This window comes from Rhamphochromis sp. 'chilingali', assembly GCF_963969265.1.
Source record: "Rhamphochromis sp. 'chilingali' genome assembly, chromosome: 8".
NCBI lineage: Eukaryota > Metazoa > Chordata > Actinopteri > Cichliformes > Cichlidae > Rhamphochromis > Rhamphochromis sp. 'chilingali'.
Window position 1 is genome coordinate 17798781 of NC_137935.1, and position 23544 is coordinate 17822324.

At 42.0% G+C, this 23544-nt stretch overlaps 1 protein-coding gene across 6 annotated transcripts in view; it reads left to right on the plus strand.

Annotated features, from left to right (window-relative positions):
• npas1 (neuronal PAS domain protein 1) overlaps positions 1-23544 on the plus strand; it is a 68775-nt gene that overhangs the window by 26179 nt on the left and 19052 nt on the right. For 4 of the 6 annotated variants that reach the window (XM_080888130.1, XM_080888129.1, XM_080888131.1 and 1 more), the window contains 3 exons: positions 5326-5495; positions 15141-15308; positions 16756-16994. In XM_080888130.1, the coding sequence (XP_080744256.1) occupies positions 15214-15308; positions 16756-16994 (334 nt within the window). In that variant the 5' untranslated portion in view covers positions 5326-5495; positions 15141-15213. Of the gene's footprint in view, positions 1-1610; positions 5496-15140; positions 15309-16755; positions 16995-23544 lie in introns of those variants that run through there. The other 2 variants (XM_080888132.1, XM_080888127.1) reach the window with 2 other exon arrangements.

The window sequence follows — 23544 nt, forward strand, 5'->3', positions numbered from 1 at the left end:
CTTTTCCTCCTCCCTCCTCTCTCTCTGTCAAACCCCCCCCCCCCTATCCACAATGTTAAGCCCATTTTTAGCTTGACATAATCTGAAATGGTACTTAACTGAATTTATGTCTACCTCAGTGCATTAACTTCTGCTATTTCCTCTTTTATGTTGCTGTTTTTTGCAGCGGGTGCAGCGACAGAGGGAGCGGGAGGGAGGGAGAGATTTGAAACTCAGACCACGGAGTAGACAGCCTATCAGTATTCAGTAGAGAAAGTGAGTGATGGAGGGAGAGAGACGGAGGGAGAGGGAGAGGGAGAGAGAGAGAGAAAAAAGAAGGAGGAGGGGGTGATGTATCAATATTCTGAGTAGTGTTTGAGGGCAAGGGGAACGAATAGAGGAGAGGGGACGGGGGAGGAGGGAGGGAGGGAGATTGGTGGGAGAGAGAGTGCTTGAGTGAGTCTCTGAGTGTGATTATTTGTTCAGGTATATGTTTGCATCTTTGATTGAATGTGTTTTTGTCTCTCTCTGTGTGTAGATTTGTTAGTCTTAGCATGCATGGACTATGGACAGTAGCTGTATGTAACTAAGTGCCCTCAGTTGCAATTTTTGGACGTTGTACTTTTAAAAAAAAAGTATTTCTATTCTACGTGTCATCAAAGGTGTTATTTAATTCAGAGTAGAAGGCAGCAGGCTTTTGCTGACTGGCTAAATATTTCAAATCTTTGTGAGAATCTGTTCAAATCAGTTATATGTCTATGGCAGCTGTGATTGGTCAACTCTGGAGAACAGACGAGGACTATACTCATGACAGCCCAGTCCATTAAAAGTGGGGGCTGTAATGCTCAACTTGACCTCTCGATATCCTTGTTTGTTATGTTTGCGTCTTTAAACAATAATGTAAAAACATATTTTAAACAAACTCGTTTAGCTCCGAGCTCTTCATCTGAGTGTCAGGCTTTGCAGAAACCAGTGCTTTTGAACATCATTTCCCTCTTTTGTCTGTGTTGAATTACCAAATTCAAACTCTAAAGATAGTAACACTGCGTCTTGAGCTATACATTTATGTTGAGCCAAAGCCTGATTTGCAACAGTCAGATAACAGCAGGATGTTTCTGTTTGGTAAATAGTACATCCCTGAGAACGTGAGTTAAAAGGGAGTTTTTCCTTCCCAGTGTCGCCAAGTGCTTGCTCAAAAGGAGTTGTTTGATTGTTGGTGTTTTCTATGGATGATTGTAGGCAAGAGATCAAAAATTATAGCGGACATAATTACACATTGTTCTTGTCTGCACCTGTCTCTGTCCACAACCGAGCAAAAGACAAGAAAAGAAGAGGTCTGTGATGTGCTTATGTCTCCTCAGCACGAAAGTAGAAAAAATAGCATTGAAAACCTTTCAGAGAAGTTGAAAGCCCGGGGATTAGATACATTCACCTCTTTATTTGAAATTTTGTCTGTCTTTAGTTTGGAAATCCAACCTTACATCATTATATATATATATATATATATATATATATATATATATATATATATATATATATATATATATTTTTTTTTTTTTTTTTTTGTTAAATGACATCAGAAACAGCAGTATGCGACATTACGTGATGGCAGAGCTTCAGTTCATCCTTTGTCTTTTTTTTTTTTTTTTTTAATAAATAGGACAGGGGGAATGAATGAGAGAAAGAGGGGGAGAGAAAGAAAGAAAACCAAAGGGGAGAAGAGACGGTGAGAAGGGGGGGGAAGAGAGAGAAAAAAAAAAAGAACTCCTGGGTCACCTGTATGGAGAAAAAAAAAAAAACAAACAAAAAAAACAAACAGAGGAGACAGCAAACAACAAAGAGCAACATAATAATAGAGAAAACAAAGCACCATCACAATAAACTAGCTAGTCATAGATATCAATATTTACTAAATAATAAACGATATTGTGCAGCACGCAAGATAGACAGCGCACAGTGTGCTTTGAGGCAGCAGCCAAGAAAGCTTTAGTCCGCGTCTGTGAATACCCATGTGTGCATACCTGTGTGGATCAGCATGCTTGCATTCCAAAGGTTTCTCCATGTAATGATCTGCTAGGGAGTGTGGGGGGGCCACAGCCCCGTCCTCCAGGGTCATTATATATATAACAGAAAGTAAGGTTTTAGAGGTATTAGGGTAGAGTATAACTGATACCCTTTTAAAATAGGCCTACTTCCGTCTTCATTTGCCTTTGCACAATGCCTGTAATGATCATGTTTACCTCAAAATTTGACCAAACTTTTGGCATGATTGGCAACCCGTCAAGATGGTTCAATTAGTCCGCCTTTTTTATTTGTTTATTTTAATTTAATCATTCATTTTGCAGACAGGTGATGATTCTTATCCCTACTTTTATTTTTTCATGTCTATTTAAGTGCTATTTATGACACTATGTTTGCACTGAAGCACCGCAGCAATTTCCTAATGTTGTAAACCTGCTCAACATTTGGCAATAAACCCCTTTCTGATTCTGATTTTGTTATTAAATGGTATATGCCAAAAACAAGCAGTCGATAGTCTTGTAGTGAAGTAATATTGGGATAAGCTTCCTAATATAATTCTAATTCAAATCTTGCTTTTTTAAACTTTTTTTTACACTTTAGAGTGAAATTAATAAATGATCATTGGTTCTTTTGTGATTATCACAGCTTTTAGAGTTTAAAAGGGTCCAGAAACTTTTATATTTCTGAAGTTCTGCAAGTAAGAGTGCCTGCAAGAGACATATTTAATGACATCTTACTCTGTGTTAGTAGAGTAAGATGTGATTAAATATGTAGTGTTGCAAAATCAGTTTTACCCCGGTTTGTTTTATTCCTCGAAGCTTCCAGAGACGGCACTGGACTCAGTAGTCATTTCACAAAACCTTTATTCATCTTTATTCATCTTCATTTAAGCGTGCATCTTCTAGAAGGGAAGACGAGGCCGGTGTCCTTCTGCAAAATCTTCACCCCTTTGTTAGTTACAGCCAGCTTTATAGAAGCGACCCCATCATAAAACCCCCATGGTGTGCTGCAAACTCTGTGTGTCTGTGTGTATGCACGAGCACGTGAGTGCCTGTGTGTGCGCGTACGCGTATGCCTATGTGAGTGCACGTGAGTGAATGTATGTGCGTACCTGTGTGTATGTGTGAGTGCACGTGAGTGAGTGTGCGTGTGGATGTGTGAGTGTAACAGTTTAAGCGCTGTGTGTGTGTGTGTGTGTGTGTGTGTGTGTGTGTGTGTGTGTGTGTGTGTCTGCGTACGTGACTTCCTGGGGGTCATAAAAGTAACCTCACCCAAGCTACACCAAATTCCTTTAGACCACATACAAAACAGAGTTAACATATTACAAATATTGAGACCACCACTCTGCATCCACTGGGTCGTTGGCCTCTTGTTGTCTTACATTTACAGATCAGGTGGAGAGTCTCCTGCGAACCTACTTCTAAGTTATAACAATTAGGAGTTTTTATTAAAGGTACAAGCATCAGCAACCCCCAACTGTAGCTTCCTGACTCCTTTTATTTATGACACCAGACCCCAGTGTCCATAAATTCCTTTCTCTCTAAACAATTACACACACTCTCAGGCCACAGCTAAACCAAACTGAAACACAGACCAATCCTTCCTTATTACTGTGATCTAAACAAATTTAACACATTACATTCTAATAATTATTTTTTTGTACTCACTGTAGTTTATGCTTTCCAGTATGCTTTCAAGGTAAATACTTTGAACTTAGCAGCTCATTTGTGCATTAGTTTGTGAACTTTATGGAGGTTTACAAAATGTAAGGTCTAAGTCATCATCCCTGAGCCTAACCTTAACCCTATGCTATTACAATATTAATTCTTTGGGTTTTTTTTAATTGTTCTCCAAAGTCTTGTTAATCAGAAAACAAAAAAAGTAATCATTCCAACATGCATAAAAACTATTCTTTCCAAAAAACATCCTTTTTTGCTTTTCTCCACAACAGTGTTATGGTTCTGCTAGTCACTGAAGGTGACTTGCCTAAAATAACCTCAGTTAATCACAGTGTGAAGTAAAGGATATGAGGTTTATGTCTTAAAAGACAAAGCGAAAGTAGATAACATAGTTACAGATGATGAATAGCAGGATCAGGAAAGCGTGTCGTTTCTGTTCGTGTCTTTCTTTTAACAAGTCAAACTTTTAAACACAACTTTGATCTTTCGCTAACCTTAGCCAAGGTAGCTCTTATCTTAAAAAATAGTGATGTCACGCTTGTGGCAGCTTTGATTGATTAGGACCTAAGCTGTTTGTTTTCCGTGATTTTAGAGATGGAAAAAATTGAAAGCTGAACACGTCAAAAGTAAACATCAGAAAAATGTTTAGTTTAGTGTAAAACAGTGAAATATTGGAGAAAATTACTTACAATTTCTGGGGTACTACTTATTGTTCAGCTGAGGATAGTTTATGTGTGTGTGTGTGTGTGTGTGTGTGTGTGTGTGTGTGTGTGTGTGTGTGTGTGTGTGTGTGTGTGTGTGTGTGTGTGTGTGTGTTTGTGTATGTACAGGACGGGGAGTCATTACAATATGTTTGGATGTGATGGAATCTCCCACTTGTTTTAGTCATCCTCTCTCCATCTCTTTCCGTCTCTCTTTCCCTCTTTTACTCTGGCTGCTAATCAGCATTTGAAAGGCAGCTTTGACAGTGAGAAAGAAAGTGAGGGGGGCACATGGAGGTGGGGATAAACGAAAGCATGAGACACAGCGAGTTAGGGGGGGAGAGCCAGCCAGAGAGAGACTGAGGCGAGGGGCTGTACAAGCATGCCTTTTATATTTACTAGTGACTGAGAGAGAGAGAGGGAGAGAGAGAGAGAGAGAGGGAGGGAGAGAAAGGGAGCAGCTGAAGGCAGAGACAACTGGTGTGCACGGCTTTCCCAAGAGGAAATGAAAAGAAAGAAGCTCAGCAAGGAGAATGAATGAGTGAGCGGGAGAGAGGAAGGGTGGGAGGGAGCATGCTGGCTGGAGAGAGAGTGAGTGAGAGAGAGAGAAAGAGATTCTCACACTGGCTGTGTCCTAATCCGAGTCCATCTCAAAGAAGCAGCGGAGCAGAGTGTTAGTGAAGTGAGTCTGAGAGCCGAGGAGAGCTACATCAGCTAGCTCACTCCACTTCGCACAAACACACACAGACACACGTTCTCCCTCTCCTTCTCGCGCTCTCGCTCTCTCCCTCTTTCACAAACACACACACACACTCTCCGTGCAACGGGAGTCCACGATGTGTCCGGCTGCACGGCCACGGCTTTTGTGAAAGTGAGGGGATTGCCGCTGCCCCTGTCCCAGCCCCCTTGGCTCACACACTCAGTGTTTGCCTGCCGTGTTTAAGCTCGAGGTGCTGGTGGAGGTGTGGAGGGAGGGGGCACTGCCAGGGCAAAGCAGGGGCACCAAAAGGGAGGAGGAGGAGAAGAAGAAGACGAAGAAGAGAAGGAGGAAGAAGAAGGAGACAAAGTGGATCAGGTCGACAGCGGTGGATTGAATGTTGGAAATGCCCGTCAGGTGAGTAGATAATGGACCTAACAACTTACAGTCAGAATGAATACACATGCATGACCACACACACACACACACACACACACACACACACACACACACACACACACACACACACTGATCACATTGTAAAGTTCTGTGACTAGAAGGAATAACTGTGTCTCCTTTTATTTAATAATTTGGTTTAAAATGACTGAATTTTGATCTGTTTGTTTGGTGTTTGCTATGATTTTTAAATGATTTGTACAAGATTAAATTTTATCAAACTTTTATTGTATTTTGTTAAATCTACTTCAAAAGTACTTTTCCACCCCTTTAGATGAAAGATAAGCTTGGTAGCCATGGTGATAACATTTGTAGCCAGTCTCGTTTAGGATGGGCGATAAATGTTTTAGTTGATTTCATTTATATTGCTAAATTAGTCCATCATCAGTGTGGTTGTTATTACAAAGATAGAAAAAGGACACATTGGTAAAACTGACCGTATCCTTTCAACCTTTTTTACTGGAGTCTGTTTGTACTGTGTCAGCTTGTTTAAATCTATTTAGTTAGAGAAAAGAAAAACACAGAAATATGCTTTTTTTTTTTAAAGTCTAACTTTATAACATTTATTATGAATAATATTAATACACATTAAGCATACCGCTTCCCAACAAACTTCTTCATCAGTTCAGTTAAGCTGGCAGGCATTTTCACTCCAATCTTCATTTTTTCAGATAAGCCGAATAATTACGCATGTTTATGTTTTGTGCTGAGTGCACCTCTTTGCAGATTTCCTGTGCTTGAGTGTGTTTGCGCGCGTGTGTGTGCGTGCCATTTGAGATATGGAGGCACAGAGTGAACGGCTGCCTGCCCGTCTCCACCTGCAGAGGCAGAATTGGTCACAGTTTACTGGCTTGGTAACATTCGCTGCCTTCAGGGTGTTTGCAGCAGGTGGTCCAAATTGGCAGAATGACTGTGACAAACGCACGGTGTTCACTGCTGCTGTAAAGTAAATAACAAACTATCACAGAGTGTTTTCGTTTTGTTTTTTTTTTTCTTTTTTCATAATTTTTTTTTCTGTTATTGTGCTCAGAGGCTTGTCACTGGAAGAAAAAGTCAGATTACCAGAATAGAAAAATGCGCATTTATGAGTATGTGCGTCGACGGGCAAGTGCAAAAATGGGATTTATTTGATTTCCTGCCAGATTCAGTTTGTAAGTCTGCACTCCTCCATATGCGGATATTTGCCTTGAGTGCTTATTTTGTATACTCTCCTTCAGCATCACTCTGAAATCAGTGGCATGTGTTTGTTATAAATTCTGCTCCGTCTCGTACGCCACCTAAAGCATCATTTGCAGCCACACCTGCTGAGATTGCAGGTGCTGCAGATAAAATCCAACCAAATAAGTACGTTCAGTGCAGACTTCCTCACTCGGGTGTCAAAATGTTACCAGCAGTTAGAAAAAAAAAAAGTTACCGTCCACACTGGTGTAATTTTTCAGTTTTTCCCCCCACTTTTAAAAAATCGGCATTAGATGAGTAAAGACTGGATCAGAACACTGACATGAAGCAGGGTCAGGCCGAGTCATTGCATGAGCACGGTACAGTTTATACCCCGACCCACTGAGCCACCAAGCTTCCCCATCCGTTTCACTTCTTGCGTGTGCGGGACGCTTTGGTCCTGACCTACCTTCGGGCCTTTTTTATTAGTCCCAGATGCAGGTTTCTTCTTCGGCTTTTGCATTCAGGGAGCTGCAGTTTATGCCAAAGGGCAACTGTGTGACAGAAGCTGACTCGGATTACTGTGTGAAAGTGGAAATGTTGGTAAGAGCCCTGTTTGAAGACTGCAGAAAAAAGAAACAGGGAAATGTGATAAAGGCTGCTCTGAGATCACCTCTTTTTCAGCTCATCAAAGATCAGGGCTGGCGTGCATTTCTGATGTTTTTCTTTGTTCGCTTTGCATAAACGATGATCACACGAGTGGATAAAATTGCTCATTTCAGAAGCGCAACAGCAGGTAGGCATTTTAGGAATTTATCTTGGTTAGTAGACAGAGGCATGCAGCCACTTTTTTTGACTCATTGACAAGTTCTCAGGTAGACAGACACCTCGCCTCGCCTCTTCCTTCCTCTTTCTATTCCTCTCTTGATATTTTTCTCTCTCTCTGTTGCTCTCTTCCACACACAGACACACACCAACGTGGTCAGTGTGTGGCGTGTTGACAGACAGCCGCTCACACACTTCCAGCTCCCGTCGTGCGTGCGTGCCAGTGTATGTGTGAAGAGCGTTGACAGACAGTGTGTGGGTCTGTGACAGAGGGTGTCAGCGCAGTGTCAGAGAGATGTGTTTAGTGTCACACTCTGCTGACCTGATCTCCGGTCGGACTGTCCACTCCGGCCCCGCTGTGGCTCCTTACATAACCCCTGCTGTCATTCACACACCAGCCTGAAGGGATCCACCACTCTTTTGTGCGCAAACACTCGCAGACACAGTTATTTAGTGATATGCACACAATGTATGGATGTCCACGTTTGCAGACACTTTCCCTCTAGATGGAATACCAGATCAGGTGTGGGCTTCAGAGCGTAAATCCTCACTCTTTCGTGTCTTTTTCTTTACAATCTCTACTTTATAGTTTAAGTAGAACTTACGCAAAATATATCTGGAAATGTACACAAAAAAAAAAAAACGCATCTGTGTGGAAATATAGCATGAGCCCGGCGGGTATCCTGGTTCACCCAAGTGTACTGCCAGACACCTACACATCTTGTTCAACGGTGCTCTGAACTCTGACATTTGCACCATGCTAATTGATGTGTCTATATTAGCATGTGGACTTCTCTGTGCTGGTGTGCAGAGCTAGAGTGTGCTTTCAAGTCCTGGTTTGAGCACACACATTGCTGTTTGTGTGTGTGTGTTGGAGAGATTGAGTGACCCTGTGTGCTGTTCTCTGGCCTGTGGTTATTTGGAGGTCAGTGCTGATGTGGTCTCTGCCTGCGGGAGTGGATTTACCATCTTCAGCCGTATAGAGAGCTGCATCCACTTGCCTGACTCTTCCACAGCGAGAGGGAGAAGTTTCTGCCTTCTCTCTCCCTTTTGGTGTTCGCTCACTATTAGCTTAGATTTTGGGAGCGCTTGAAAAAAATAGGAAACGCTGCAATATGTGGGAATGTTATCAGTATTCCCCTTACATGTGAGCACACTGACATTCTTTTTAGAAAAAGTATTTGAAGTCTCACTTTTCACCTCAAGCCTTCCCTAGCATTAATGTTGGAGCATTTAACCCCAGAATAGACTGCATTTATTATTTAACCTTGTGCTCGGGGGTTTCTGTTTGAAGCATATAAATCATAAAGGTCAAAGATGGTTAACTTAATGATGGACGGAACATTTTAACTAACTTACTTAATGCAATTTTTTTACTGCATTTTCCCCTCAGCCATATCCATGTTTTAATGTTTTGTACTCCTGTTAATACTTTGTAGTTGCTCTGGTGCACTATTTAAATATCTAGTGTATTAAATTGGAACTGAAATATTATTCCTGCCATATGCAGACTACTTTTACCAACAGGGAAGCCTAACCCTAGAACTTGTTTTTCTCCTACTGTAGGACTAAAGTATTTGAAACATAACATACTTTCATGCACTATTTGGATTATCTTGTATATGTGGTTGCTTCTATAGCAATATGACTGTAGACCTTCGGACTCAGCAGACGGCGGGTCTTTTTCATTAATTGAATTACTAAGAAAGGGATTGCATTCAGTTCGTATGATGAAAAAATAAATAAATCTGCAGAGCAATCTGCAGGGGATACATCATTTTTGCTGTAAATATGGTTTTCTGTGTAATAGTAGCTTCAGCTTCATATTTGATACAGTGCAGGTGCAGTCAAGCACTCCTTTTGTGTACACTTGGGGCCAAGTCAGACGGTAATTATGACAGGCATGGATTGGATTCTGTGTATCTCCACACCGGTTAGGAGTGGACATCAAAGAGCGCTCACCAAAGCCTTCTGCAATAAAAGAGGAGAAAGACAAAGATATTGATTAGGGTGAACATTAGTAAATCTCTTTCTCTCTCCTTTTTTTTCCATCTTTTTCTTTATTTGTCTATCATTTCACTACTACTCTCCCTCTCTCTCTGACTGTCTGATTTGCCTCTATCTGCCTCTACGTATGCTCTCTCCATCCCCCCATGCCTTCCCCATCCACCCCCTCTCCCTCTCCAATCATTTATTTATTGCTGATCTCTTTATTCTGTATTCGTTCAGTTTAGGGACAGTCCACGCTGTGTACGATGGTGTTTCACTCTCACGAACACACGGTGCCGTTATTATCATTCCTTTACACCCGTTCCAAACACTTTTTCTTCCTCCTCATCAACGCAGAGATACCTGGGGGCGGGCGGGGTCACACTGGTCCAATCTAAGGCCATATTGATTCCATTAGATAATTAATGATCCAGCCAAGGGCCAGGGAGGAGCAAAGGAGAGGTTATAGGAGAGGGATGTGTGGTGAGGATGATGGGAGAGGCAAAATTGGTGGATGGGTGTGTGTGTGTGAGGGAGGGGTAGCTGCAGACGCCAAGGCCCTTGAGAGTTGGAGAGAACCTTGGGTTGGGAATCATCCAGAGTCGTCAAGGTCAATTGGAGCCGGAGCTCCGATACGGAAGCAGAATGCTGAGCGAGAGAGGAGGGAGAGAGATCTTCATGTCCAGAAGCCGCCGATTGATCAGCAGCTGAAAAATTGTACATTAAAAAGTCTTTTGACTTCCAAATCCTGAGGTCCAACCAGGGCCGTAATGCATGATAAGTAGTTTTCAGCCCTCCAACCAGAATACCAAACTTCATCTCCCCAGACACTCCAGACACTCATTTACAACTACTCAACAACATGAAAGGCAAGATAGAAAACTAGCTGCATCAAATATTCTGTTCATGTTATTTCCAACCGTGTTTTCTACATCTTCCATGATATTGAACGTTCTCGATTTGATCAAATTTTATTCACAGGAATGCTTCATCACTGTTGTGCTGTGTATATACTTTACTTTTACCTTTAGACTTGGATGAATGAAGAACAGAGGAGAGCTGTCAAGAAAGCATTATCAGTTAAATTTTGATTGCACTGAAAACTGAACTGCATATGTCTTAAATGGGCCTTGAATGTTAAAACCTTTTTTTTTGTATTTAAGTGGGGGAAGCTTTTATTCAGCTGTGGGCATGAAAACGGAGGAGATCGAGAGGTTGAAAGACAACACCAGGCTTTTTACAGCTTTACAAAAATAACTTGGCAGATGAGAGCTGTCATCTTTCAGAATTTTCCATCATTTGTAAATTACAGGAATAGTTGCAAGTTCAACAAAGCTTTTGTAGGTTTACTTGATGTAAATGTGTAAAACTTTCTGCTTGGATTTAGCAGATTTTGTGAATCAGGCTCAGCCCTGATTAGCCTGACCTTCGCAATAGGCCATCGATCAGTATTTGCTCTAAAATGTACTAAAAATAATACAGTTTTTTCACTTATTTTAGGCGAAAGAAAAAAATCTAAAAGTGCAAAAAGTAACATTAAGAGCCTCTGCGTGATGCACTAGGACAGCGGCATCATACACATAATCTGTAAGACTTTCATTGAGGAGAATGAGGTTCTACTCCCATTAAGGAGTCCTTGTTTTATACTTAACTAGTTTTTTTTTTCCTGTAAGTTTTCTTTCAGCTACTGGTTGGTAACAAAAGCCATGGCTAAGACAACAAGACTCCTTGGTTAGATCTAGTTTTGGTTCTACCAGATATTTTTACATCATTTAGCGCATGAAAAAGCGCCTTCTCTATTTTCAGAGTTCCAGGGTGATGAGTCACATCTTTAGATGAGTTGATTACAGTTGTAAAACATGACAAACAAACAGAGTGAGGCAGAATTTTATTTGCCTTGACATGTAACTGAGAATGCAGTAGCTGTATGAGAACATCGTTTTTAATAGACAGCACGCACAGCGATACAGAAAGCAGCAGAGAGAGCAGGAAAGCAGCAGTAAAGACTCTCACTCTGAGCCGAAATAAAATAATTGCACTTAAGTAAGGTAATTAACACAAATAAAATAGTTTTTCGGTGCACCGCCTGAACATTCTGGGTTACACTCCCACTTTCCCACTGACTCTTGTCTCCTTATAAACACAGGGAGGTCCAAAGGTTTCAAAGGGAGGGTCTCACACACACTAACGTCCTCGCAGCCCAGCTAGGGAGGGAGCCCAGAGTGTGACTTTGATTGTTTGCGAAGGTCACCATTATTCTGCTGTACAGAGCAAACAATTCTTCTAAAATAATTCTTTGCTGTGTTGTTAATGTATACAACCCTTAAAGCAACATTTTACATATTTTTTAATCCCCAAAATTTGTGAAAAATCCTCTGAAACTGTTGTTTTTATTGTAAACTATAAATCGCACAGGCTCGGTCCTGCTCTTCCCCTTTTTACATGAGTGCAGTGTGCATGTAGTCTCTAGTGGGCAATGAGAACTCCTCTGCCTCCACATTGGCAGTCTTGGCCAGCCTCTGTATTGGGCCCCAGGGGTTGGGGAGATGAGGCATAAAACAACCATGTCTCTACCTAGGGGAGCTGGTGGCATGGCAGTGGAGCTATTGTCTGTCGGCGTGCTGTTTGACTTAAATGTGTTCATTTGCCTGATGCCCCTGACTCCCCGTGGGGAGGGGCGGCCCGGGGAAAGGAGGGGCACGCTAACGAACCTCTGACAGCTGGAGGCCCTAATTAAACGTCCCTGCTGAAAATAAACAGAGCAGGAGCCAAGCAAGCAGCCAGAGAGAAGCGCACTGCAAACAGCGGCTGTGAGCGCTCGCCGCAGTGCCCTCCTCTTCTGTTGCTGCTGAGGCTGAGCCAAGAGTGCACGGCTCTATAGGGTAGGGGTCTCAAACGCACACACTCAGGCTGGCACACATGCACCACACTTATGAATATGGAGCACTGCAGCAACATTGTGAACACCTGCGGTCACACTTGATACAAGTTGATCTCTACAGCTGTGGGCACAGTATTTTATTTTTTTATTTTTTTTATTTTTGTTACTTCCAGTGCTCTCAGAAGTTACACTTTTCTTTTTCATAAATTTCCCACTGTGCCATGACAGAATAAGTTGACTCGCTTCTCTCGAGTGGGGTTGTTTCACACTCTCCGCCTAGATGACACTTCTGACATTCAGAAGCCTGTTGTGCTGCTAGCTAGCTGGAGCATTAGCAGTCAAAGTGGCGGGGTCTATTTGGGTGAGTGCATTAATGGGCCGACCAACCAGCGACAAGGTTATGAGGCTGATTGAATAAATACTGTGGAGGTCCCTGTCCATTACGCCCCTGTGTGTCTGCCCAGATAGAGAGAGAGACAGAGATGGAGAGATAGTTTGAGACAGAAAGATGAAAGGAGAGATTAGATAAGCACAGATAGGGTCAATTAAGAGATAAACATACAGGTATAGGTTGAAGAGAGGCTTCCGCCTGTGTGCGTGGTGAAAAATTGAGAGTAAATTGCTTCCTGTCTGTGTCTCCTTTTGATCTCTTTGTCCTACTGTACACAGCCCAATTTGGCATGTAGTGCATTTATCCTGGCGAGGTGGAGAAGGTGACAAAGGTGAAGTTGTTAGACAGAGGTGCAATGCCCTCTGCTCGACCCTGTCTTCTCTCCAGCAGACTCTTGGAAAAGACTGTCAATGTTGCAGGCTGGTAACTTTAGTATCTATCTATCTATCTATATATATATATATATATATATATATATATATATATATATATATATATATATATATATATATATATATATATATATATACACACACACATACACACATACACACACACATACTGTAGGTTACCTATGTTGGAGTAAAGCCCGAGCCTTAAAACTTAAGGCTAGGAATATTCTGCCAATTCGAATACCCAGGGAAGATGTTGAATCTGGAAAATTAACCAAACTCATTAAATTTGCAGCTTTATTGCTTTCCTGCTGATTTAAATTTACTTAACAGGCAATCAATTTGTAGGCAAATTGTCTGGATTTCACATAAAAGAACTCTGAAGAGCTAGAGCATTTAACATTAGGAGTGCACTAATGTATGAACAGCACCAGTTTATTCTTCCATGTCTTTAATAAATACAGATAAGATTGCCCTTCTCTGCTTCATCTTGGACTGCAGTAACAATCTGCAGGTATAAAAGTTCATAAATTATAGCCACAGTCAGGTGGTCAGTCCCCAGTTTGATCCAGCTTGAAATATTTCAGCTGCAGTTACATGGATTTTGATGTAAAGCATTCATAGTGGAGGATAAAGCGTGCTGATTCTAGCGATCTCCTTACTTTTCCTTTACTGTTACTGCATGCTTTTTGTACATGCATTGCATAATTGTGAACAAAATATTCCCTGCTAGAACTACCTCTTCAGTTCCTTTGGATTACTGACCTCAGAGCATGTTCGAAATAGAAGTTTTACATTTCTGCTTCACTGTTGCGGCCTAAATACAGAGTAAAACTATTAAAGTTGATGACCCACTCTTCCCTTTCAACAACTATTCCGCCTTTGTTGAACTGATTATTGACTCCACTGCCTTTGAACTCTGTCCAAATGCATTAAATGTTGGCTCTTTTTGCCCAGATTTGCAAAATGATATCTGCCAAACCTGCCGAGCTTCTGCTGACCCCTCTTAGCCAAGGTCAGCATAGCCATGCTCAAACTCGAGACATAATCCATTTTCTTTTGCCCTGGCACAGCTCTACTGACATGATTGTGCTGACCCAGCCAGGCCAAAGAAAGAGGAAGTGAGAGAGTGAGAGGCAGAACGAAAGAGAGAGAGGGCATCTCAGGCCCAAGGGCATGACACTGGGGTGCTCGGGGCCACACCAGCCCTTTAAATGTCAACACAGCACAGAGGGGAGGGAAACTGGTGAGGAGCGGCGCTCTGTTTGAGGACAGGAAAGAATATTGGCAAGTGATTTTTTTACTGCAGGAGGGTGTTAGAAGCTGGCACAACGCAGCAAAAGATCTGGGATGGGCGGGGTGTTTTGTCTTCAGACATATTCGGTTTAAACGCGAGTCACACACAGGTTTGAATATTCTCTCTGGGATGAAGGGAGACATTTTGAGATCTGTGATTTTCAGAGTAAGTGTGACTTCAAAGGAGGGTTAGTGTTTTGTCTTATGTCTGTTATCTTGGGAGCAGCCACTGACCTTTATGTAGGGAAGTACACACGGTACCTAATTACTCTGCCTCAATCTCTTTCTTCCCTTCTTTTAAATTAATCACTCTTGCCTTCAGTAAGATATCACAAGATGGGATCAATTTTCACCCAAGCTTTTGGATGCAAATTATAGTCAAAAGTCAAATTAAAAGTGTTGAATGGAAACTGTAAAAAGAGATAAAGTGTCATTGTTTTCTTAAAATTAAAAGCAGGTTTAAGAGTTTTTCTAGTGTTTCTTTAAAAAAAGGGGGATTAAACCATCAATTTTGATGGAAACAACCCAAAAATGCCATGCGTCTTCCTGCCTGTAGTTCCTGATTTATATTGCGGCTTTCATTGGCAGTTCTTGATAGTATCGTTCTTGGCTCTTTTTTCTCACCCCCATTTGTCTCTTTGTCACTTCTCTCCTTTCTTTTTGTGAATCTCCAGGTCTGAGTCCATCACGTCCTCAGCCAATCGAAGCCTTCGTTAACAGCGGCGTGGGCACGTGATTGGAGGAAGGATGGCAACCATGCCATTTGTTAGTGAGGGGAAATGTGTGAGTGTGGAGTGGGATTTCCTGCAAGGACTACTGGCCAAGCCTCCCACCCTGCCCTGGTGAGACATCTCACACACACACACAAACACATGCACACACACAGGCTGAAACTGTATAAGCCTACGTGCATGCCCATGAATTAATCTCTGCAAGATGGAATACATGCATTAACACCCTTGCACTCACTGACAGTCTGAAGAAGCTTTTCTTTTCTTTTTTTTTATCAACGAAACATTATCCAGAAACATACGCTTTTCTCCTTAGTGCTACATATCACCTGTATTGTTGTTCACCTGCCAATCCTGTCAGAGTTGCGAGTCCCCCACCCTTAGTGGGAGATTAAGTAAATTTGGCTGGAATTATTAATGGGAAGTAATTTACAGGCGGATATAAAAACTAAGCAGAATCAATGTGTGTGTATTGATTGTTCTCAGTGGCCGGGGTCGAGGCAGTATAATAATGAGATGTTACACAGGCTGGCAGCATGAGTCCACACATACACACACACACACACACACACACACACACACACACACTGATTTCACTTATTAGAACCTAACAGGGAGAAATGCAACAGCTGTGTCAGCTGATTAAGATACAAGCATATGTAAGCACAATATGCGCACGTCTTTCCTTTGTTCTTTTCTTCTGTCGCACGTGTATGCGCGCACACTCACTCACTCACACACCACCCGGTGGTCTGTCTACGGATGAAAATCAACAACACAGACACGAGGGAGAATGGCTGGTTCTCCTCTCTCTCTCTCTGTGTCTCTAACACACACATACACACACTTTATCCCAGCGCAGCACCGACACAAATTGTGAAGTGGCTGTGACAACATAATTCCACCACTCAGGCCCCATTGAGGAGAGTCAATACCCAATCACAGAGACAGGCTACCTGAGCCCCGGCCCCCCTCTGTCACTCTGCCCCTCCCTCGCCTATTGATCCCTCAATCATGGCTTCAGCTCACTAGCCCGGGACCAGATGAGAGGGGGAGCTGGGGCGGGGGAGGAGAGGGTGAGAGGAGAGGGTGAGAGCGAGGGAGAGTAAGAAAAAATAGGCAGTGAGAAATTGTGTGTATGTGTTCACATATGGATTTTGGAGCAAATGGCATTATTAGGACTCTGCCCGATAAAAGAAGCGAGTTTGTCTGTAATTACCAGGCCAATCTGCGAGAGATGGGTCAGAATGGAGATTGTTTCACTTGAATTGCAGGAGCCATTCCCATTATGTGTATTTATGAAATGAGTTTTTCAGACTGATGCTGAGGTCATTTTTACAGAGCACGAATCAATCAACAGGTGGTCAGCAAATGGCCATTAAGCGATAGCCCATCAGTTTTTCTTGTCTTACGTCGCGCTGATTCAGATTTGTGAGCCCCTCTGATCCTTTCTCCCTGTGTTTATCTGTTCCTTCATTTTACTTCTGTCTTTCACCCTCTGCACCACTTTCGCCCTTGTCCCGTTCGTCCTCATACCGACTTCTTGTCCACATCTCAGTCTCCAGAACCTGCGTAAAGAGAAATCTCGCAATGCGGCTCGTTCTCGGCGGGGGAAGGAGAACTTCGAGTTCTTTGAGCTGGCCAAGATGCTGCCACTGCCCGGGGCCATCACAAGCCAACTGGACAAAGCTTCGGTCATCCGGTTGACCATCAGCTACCTGCACATGCGGACCTTTGCCAGTCAGGGGGACCCACCCTGGAGCCCTCTGCTGGAGGGAGACAGCAACTGCAGCAAAGGTGAGCAAGAAACAAGCAATCACATGAAAAGAAAAGTTTTTGTGACTGAGATATTACAAAGAAGATGACGAAGAAAATTTAGGTTTTATGTTTTCAACTAAAAGAAATATGTACAATGATCTAAACCTTCTAAATGTGGGTTTTACATTTAAAATGAAGCAAATTCTGGTGCACCATTTTTAAAAATGTAACTTAAAAACAACTTTTTATGTTTATTTGACTTTAACATCAAATGTAGCAGTAGTGTGTTTGCATTAAGATATCGTATTTGTCCCAGACTGAATGAGTTTTAGAGCTGTAGACTCAGTACTTTTCCTTTTTCTCTTCTTACCAAAGTTAACATTTTCTCAGAGCCTGGGATGGGATTGGAAAAGTATTATGCTTTCCAGCTGAGTAACAAAATGCCCTAGTAGTGACATACTAGTGAATAATTGCCTAAAATATGATAATCTAGATAACACATTTTTAAGGCCTTTTTGAGGGTCTTGTCCTTGAATTAAAATTTTATTTTAAAAAAACATCCTGGTAACAGAAAATATCTCTATGACTGGTTAAGTGTTGACACTTTTTCTGGGTATGTCACGAGTAGGTTGTTGTTATCTGTTCACAAAATTCAACCTTGACAAAAGCAATGTGCAAATATGCAGGATTAAATTAAACACGCATATGTGGAACACTTTCAGCCAATGATTCCTACATTTCAGCCAATATGAAAATTATATAGCAGAGATAAATATGCTGCTTTGTTCCCAAAGGACGCAAACCACTAAAATTCATATTTCGACTCACTTCTCTGTTTCAATCAGAAGCAGACCTCAGCTGTCTGTTCTGCCTACGTACTCCTACCCACAGTGACACCCCACGCCACAAAAATTCAGTTCGGACTGGGGTATTGATCCAGCCTCCTATTAACAATAGTAATTACTGCCACTGTCTATGCGTGCAAACAAGCTCATGCGTTTTCTTTTTTCCCCTGTAACACACATGCAAATAATCATACAAGTATTTTACATAGACAAGAGTGAGTATGAATAAAATCTATGTTTTTTGTGTGTGTAGGCACATAAATATTACTCATATTATAGACAAAACTCCAAAAACATGTTTTCCTTATGTGGAAAAAAAGCAAAGTCCCTATAATAGTCATTTTAAAGTGAAGACCCATTTAAGGGGGAGGTCAGGTTCAGGTTTCAGGTTGTGATTAGATGAGTAGTAGCAGTAGTGGTTAAGCTCAGATCAAGACTCCAGGTAATTATTGTAAGTCAAATTGATGTCCTCTTAAGTTAGGGACACGAAAATGTGTGTTTGCGTGTGTCTGTGAGTGTGTGTCTATTAGGAGGGAGAAAGAGAAGGAGAGGGGGTAGATAATAAAAAAGAGGGAGGAAACTATTGGTGCAATTTGTAATTACTGAAATTAACTATATAACGAGGACAGTGTAATTATATAGCCTGTATAATTGCTACTATTACTGAGGGGAAATGATGCAGCTACAGTGCAAATAGACGTGTGTGTGTGTGTGTCCGCCTTTGTGCCTGTTCCTGGTAAATTTGGGGAAATGTGAACAAAAAAAACCTGTCGTATTAACAGCATGTTTCTGTGAGACTGCATGTGGTGTGCTTTACCCACATTATGCACTGCATTTCCTGATGGGGTGAGTACCAGTAATGCTACCAGTGCGGTCTGAGTGTGACGTTATAGTAAAAAATACCAAACCAGTTCTTTTCCCAGTATCCTTTGGGGGCATCATAGAAATTTTTACACATTAAGGTCAGTGTGGTTTTCCGTGGTTCCATGGTGTAGTTTGTTAACACCTTCGCCTTACTTGTGAAAGACACAACCGCAGCCTCAGGGTGTTAAGAGCTAGCCTGCTGCTAACGTCGGTCATAAGTCTCGATAAATGGGATGGTTATATCAGGAAAGGCATCTGGTGTCAAAATCTGTGCCAGATCAAACATGTGGATCCATCTACTGTGACCCCGTGGGAAAAGAGGGAGAAGCTGAAAGTATCTTTAAGGTCAATGCGGTCTTCATCTGGAACATCGCTCACCACATGAAAACACTCATGTAATGTCTTCTTTTTTGCTCGGAGACTTAAGGTGTAGCGTTAAAGATGGATTCCATTATGAAAGAATTAAGATATAAGCATCAATGGGAAGTTTTATATAAACAAATCACCCACAGGCTAATATTGTAGGTCCCACAGGAAGATGGAAACAGGACCTGTACATGACCTGAGACCTCAGATGTTGTCAGTGGATCCCTTTGGGTCTGTGGGTTGAGGATTGTGCTTGTATCTGTTGGTGTGCTAAAAGGTTGGGAACTGGGCAGCTTGGAAGATGAGTCATTCCCTCGGTTTCAAACCCTTCTTGATCAGCTTGACTTCCAACAATGTTTAGGTGTTGGTAGGTGTAAAACATCCACATGAATGCCAAAATCCAAGGCCTCACTGCGAGCGATATCGAGTGTAGAGGTGTCGAGCCAAATATGGGAGCTTGGAAGCAAAACGACTTAACAAAATCAAGCTTTTAATGCTGTATCAAGTTCAGAAATAAATTCCTCGGGCGCCAGCAGCCTTCTACACACGGCAAGGGGAAAACCACTTGGCTGCACATGAGGAACCCACTCTGGGAACAAAACAAACAAGGGCAAGCAGGATTGTTTATACACAGAATGCTGACAGGGAAATGACAGAGTGGAAGGTAATGAGGCACAGGTGAAAGTAATCACACACAGGTGAAGACAGGAAACAAAACGAACACAGGATGCAAACCTGCCTTTCAAAGTAAAACAGAAAATAACCAAAAGAGACTGATAGAGATATGAATACTAACACTTAAGAAGATGTACAAGACAAGAAAACGCAAAGTGACCAGAGCGTGAAGATAGAAACGAGACAGAAGAAGGCACAAATGGAAACATGGGGGTGATGATTACTACAACAGCTACTACAAGTAACACACAAAACGTGGATAGAACACAGGATATTTCAACACTGAATTCTTACCAGAAGCCAAACATAAAAACCACCAGAGACACAATAACATCACAAACTGTAGGCCATCATATAATCGTCAGTGAAGCTAAACTGAGGCTTACAGTATACGGAGACTAACAAAGAAATCAAAACAGCTTAAAAAGGTGTTAAGCACTGCAAAAATGTTATGTAACTCATGTTATGTTATGTTATGAAACTCAAAAGTAAAACAACGATATACCAGATTTAAAGTCAACATGCAAATAAAATAAGTTACTGATGTATACATGGCCATAAAGGAAAATGAGTATTCACGAGATAGCTGAATTAGAAAAAAAATTAACTTCTAATATGGTCTAAGTACATTTTTGTCATAGTTGTAGCTTTCAAATTGCCAGTGCTTGTGTGATACAAACCCTACAATAATCCAGAGGAAACCCCAACAATCAGACGACCCTCTAAATGTAAGCACTTGGCGACAGTGGGAAGGAAGAACTCCCTTTTAACATGAAGAAACCTCCAGTAGAACCAGGCTGTACATACAGACAAGTTGCACATGGTGACTTCTGGGCCCTAAGGGGCAATGTAGGACGGCTTTAAAGATTAGATATGGTATATATCTGACCACTTAATAGCATGGATGACCTCAAAGCCAACATATTGCTTTTAAAGAACTTTGAACTGCATCCTGTTACAACTTGAGTCTAATCTACAGTCATAGTGTGTGAAAACATGTATTCCTATGCATCAGCCCATTGTTGTACATCAATATCTCATCATCCTTTCTGTGCAGGACAATCTGATTGTCTGAGTGATATTCATATACTAGCACCCATACACACAGCCGCAGCCTTGACTCTACGGATGAATTGCGAATTGTTTTTCCTCTGTATTCCTGACTTTTCTTGGCCTTGATAGAAAATACCTCCTGTTCAGCATAGTTGGTGCGCAGGTAGTAGTGCTTCTTGCCCTGTGTACAAAGTGGAAGTGCGCTGAAAAGATGTGAGGTGTGCGGTTTACGCTACAACGAGAGGCACTTCTCGTACAAATGTGAGCCACAACGATAAATATATAGAGCCCCCGCGGAAGCTGCTATGTGAAGGTCGAGAAAATTGTGAATTATCTTTCACATTCTTACCACTGGGTCAACATCTGATATGTTAAGTATTTAATTAAATATTTGGAGATTTCTTACAAGCAGGTCACACAGTCTCCACAGGGCCTATATTGAAAATGCAATGCTAATTTGGACATCAGTTTGAACAAGTCTACCCACAATGCATTGGCAGGGTTTTAAGTGTGATGCATGACTTTAATTCCGTTAGTGGAATGTGGTCAGAGATCTGGCTGAAAGGGAGCGGAGGCCAGAGAGCAGGGGAAGGAACAAATGTAGGAGGAATAAAGACAGAAAGAGAGGAGGAAGGAAGAAGGAGAAGAGTGTGAGGAAATTGGGATGGGGTGTGTTGGGGGGTGGGGGTTGCATTCCTCCACATTCCCTCTTGTCCGGGGTTTTTGGATGGGCAGCGGAGAGGGAAGGAAGGTGGAGGGTGGAGGAGAGGAGAGGGATGGAGCGCAGGGGAGGGGCCGGAGTGGCTTTTGTCTGCTTCCCACGTTTCAAAGCCAGTCTTGAAAAATGAATAGACAGAGGAAAATCAATTGCATGACCTTCACAGAGAGAAAGAGAGAGATTGAGAGAGCAGGAGAGAGCGGGAGAGAAGGAGGAGAGAGAGAAAGAGACAGAGTATGGAAGGAAAGGAGCAAAGGAAAAGGAAAGGCTGAAGGCAGGGAAGGTAAAATGACCCATGCTGTATTTGGTATTTGTGCACCTGTTTGCACAGCATATTCAAGGACTATTTGACATCATTTATATTTCAAAGCCTCTGTATTAAGTAAATTTTGCTATCAGGGACAGTTTTTTCCCCCATACTACACTTCCTTTGAAAAAAATCCAGGAAGCCTGATTCCTATTCCTAAGCTTTCTATTGCTTGTGATAAGAATCTACTTAAACTTAGTGGCAGATCTGCAATCAAGCAAACTGACAGTTTAACCAGATTCTACAGGTGAAACCAAAGCAGTCTTCCTGTTGGACAGGCAAGGTTAAACAGGTTAGTCCAGGCGGTGTAGTGTGATGGTGTGCTGTTTGTTTAAAGTAATTCAAGGCTTTTTGGAGGTTTATATACATTTTTTAAACCTCTGACACACTCTGTATTATGCTGCTCTGCACTGGCAAGAATAAACCACACCCAACCATGCAGACAGTATTAATGTTTTTATAAAATAACAAATAAGAACATAATGTAAAAAAAAACATTTTATTAGGTTCAGCAGAATATAAATTAGTCCAAAAGTATCTTTTGCACTTTGGTTCAGTTTTTACTTTTGCATGTTAGTTAAAGATAATGTAGGGTTTGTTAACAGTAAGTGCAAACATAATAATAATAATAATAATAATAATAATGTAAAGAAAATAACTTGATTGTGGTAAGACAGAGATATCTTTTAAAATCTCCTATCTGAAATTAACTTTCTACTTTTATTTTTGTTTAATAAAACAGAAAAGGGGAGAAAATATCAACCTGTAACAGGTGTGCAGGGCAGCTGGAGAACGCCCTCTGCCTTTTTCACAAGGCACAGTGCAATGACAAGTCAGCGCCAGCAACAGGGCCAGCTGAAGTGTTTTACTGTCTCGGCTAGTGAGGTCAAACACACCTCTCCCCTCCCCGGCGCTGGTGACATTGACTTTCATTCTGCCTCCACTTGCTCGTTCTCTCTCTCTCTCCCTCTCACTCTCCCCCTCATTTCTTTCATTGCTTTCGTCTTCCCTCGCCTCCCCTTCTGTCTCCCCCACCTCTTCACGATCTCCCTGCGTCTGCCTCCCCTCTAATTCACAGCGTTTAAAGCAGCCTGGGCTTTTAAGGGAAGTTAATTGCACTCAAATTATGTTCGACCGCAAAAGGAGTGAGGGAGCGATGGAGAAGAGACGGAAAGATAGAGGACAGATAGAGGGAAGGAGGGAGGGATGGATGTCGGCGTGAGAAGATAATTGTGCCAGAGAAGGACGCTGCGATTAGGGTCACTTTTTCTCTCGCTGTCTGTCGAACGGCCGAAACATCACATTTGGATTGGTAGTAAACAACTTGGCAAGTGACCGGGCTCTTGTTTTGAAAGGGTGAAGCTGCGGTGGCAGAGCCAAACTTAAGAGACAGAGATGAATAAGAAGACACAGAGAGAGGAAACTGAGAGAGAGAAATGGGGGTTCACTGTTTGGTTCCCATGGTAACATCCTAACCTGGTTAAAAGAGGTTGACACTGTGGGGGTGGAGTCTGTGTGTCTACAGCCCCCCACGTGGGGATGCTTGGCTGTGTGTGTGTGTGTGGCCATTCCTCTGGACTGAACTGGGACTAAATTATGTATTAGACAAAAGTATCATGAAAATCATTCAAATTTTTTCATTCAATCATTCAAATCTTTTCTGCTTGTGAAGCGCTGGGGAGTCCGTGCAAGTTGACCTCTGAGTCAAATCATAATTAACGTGTCCATTCCTGCCCTGTCCCATTCTGTCTCTTATTCCCA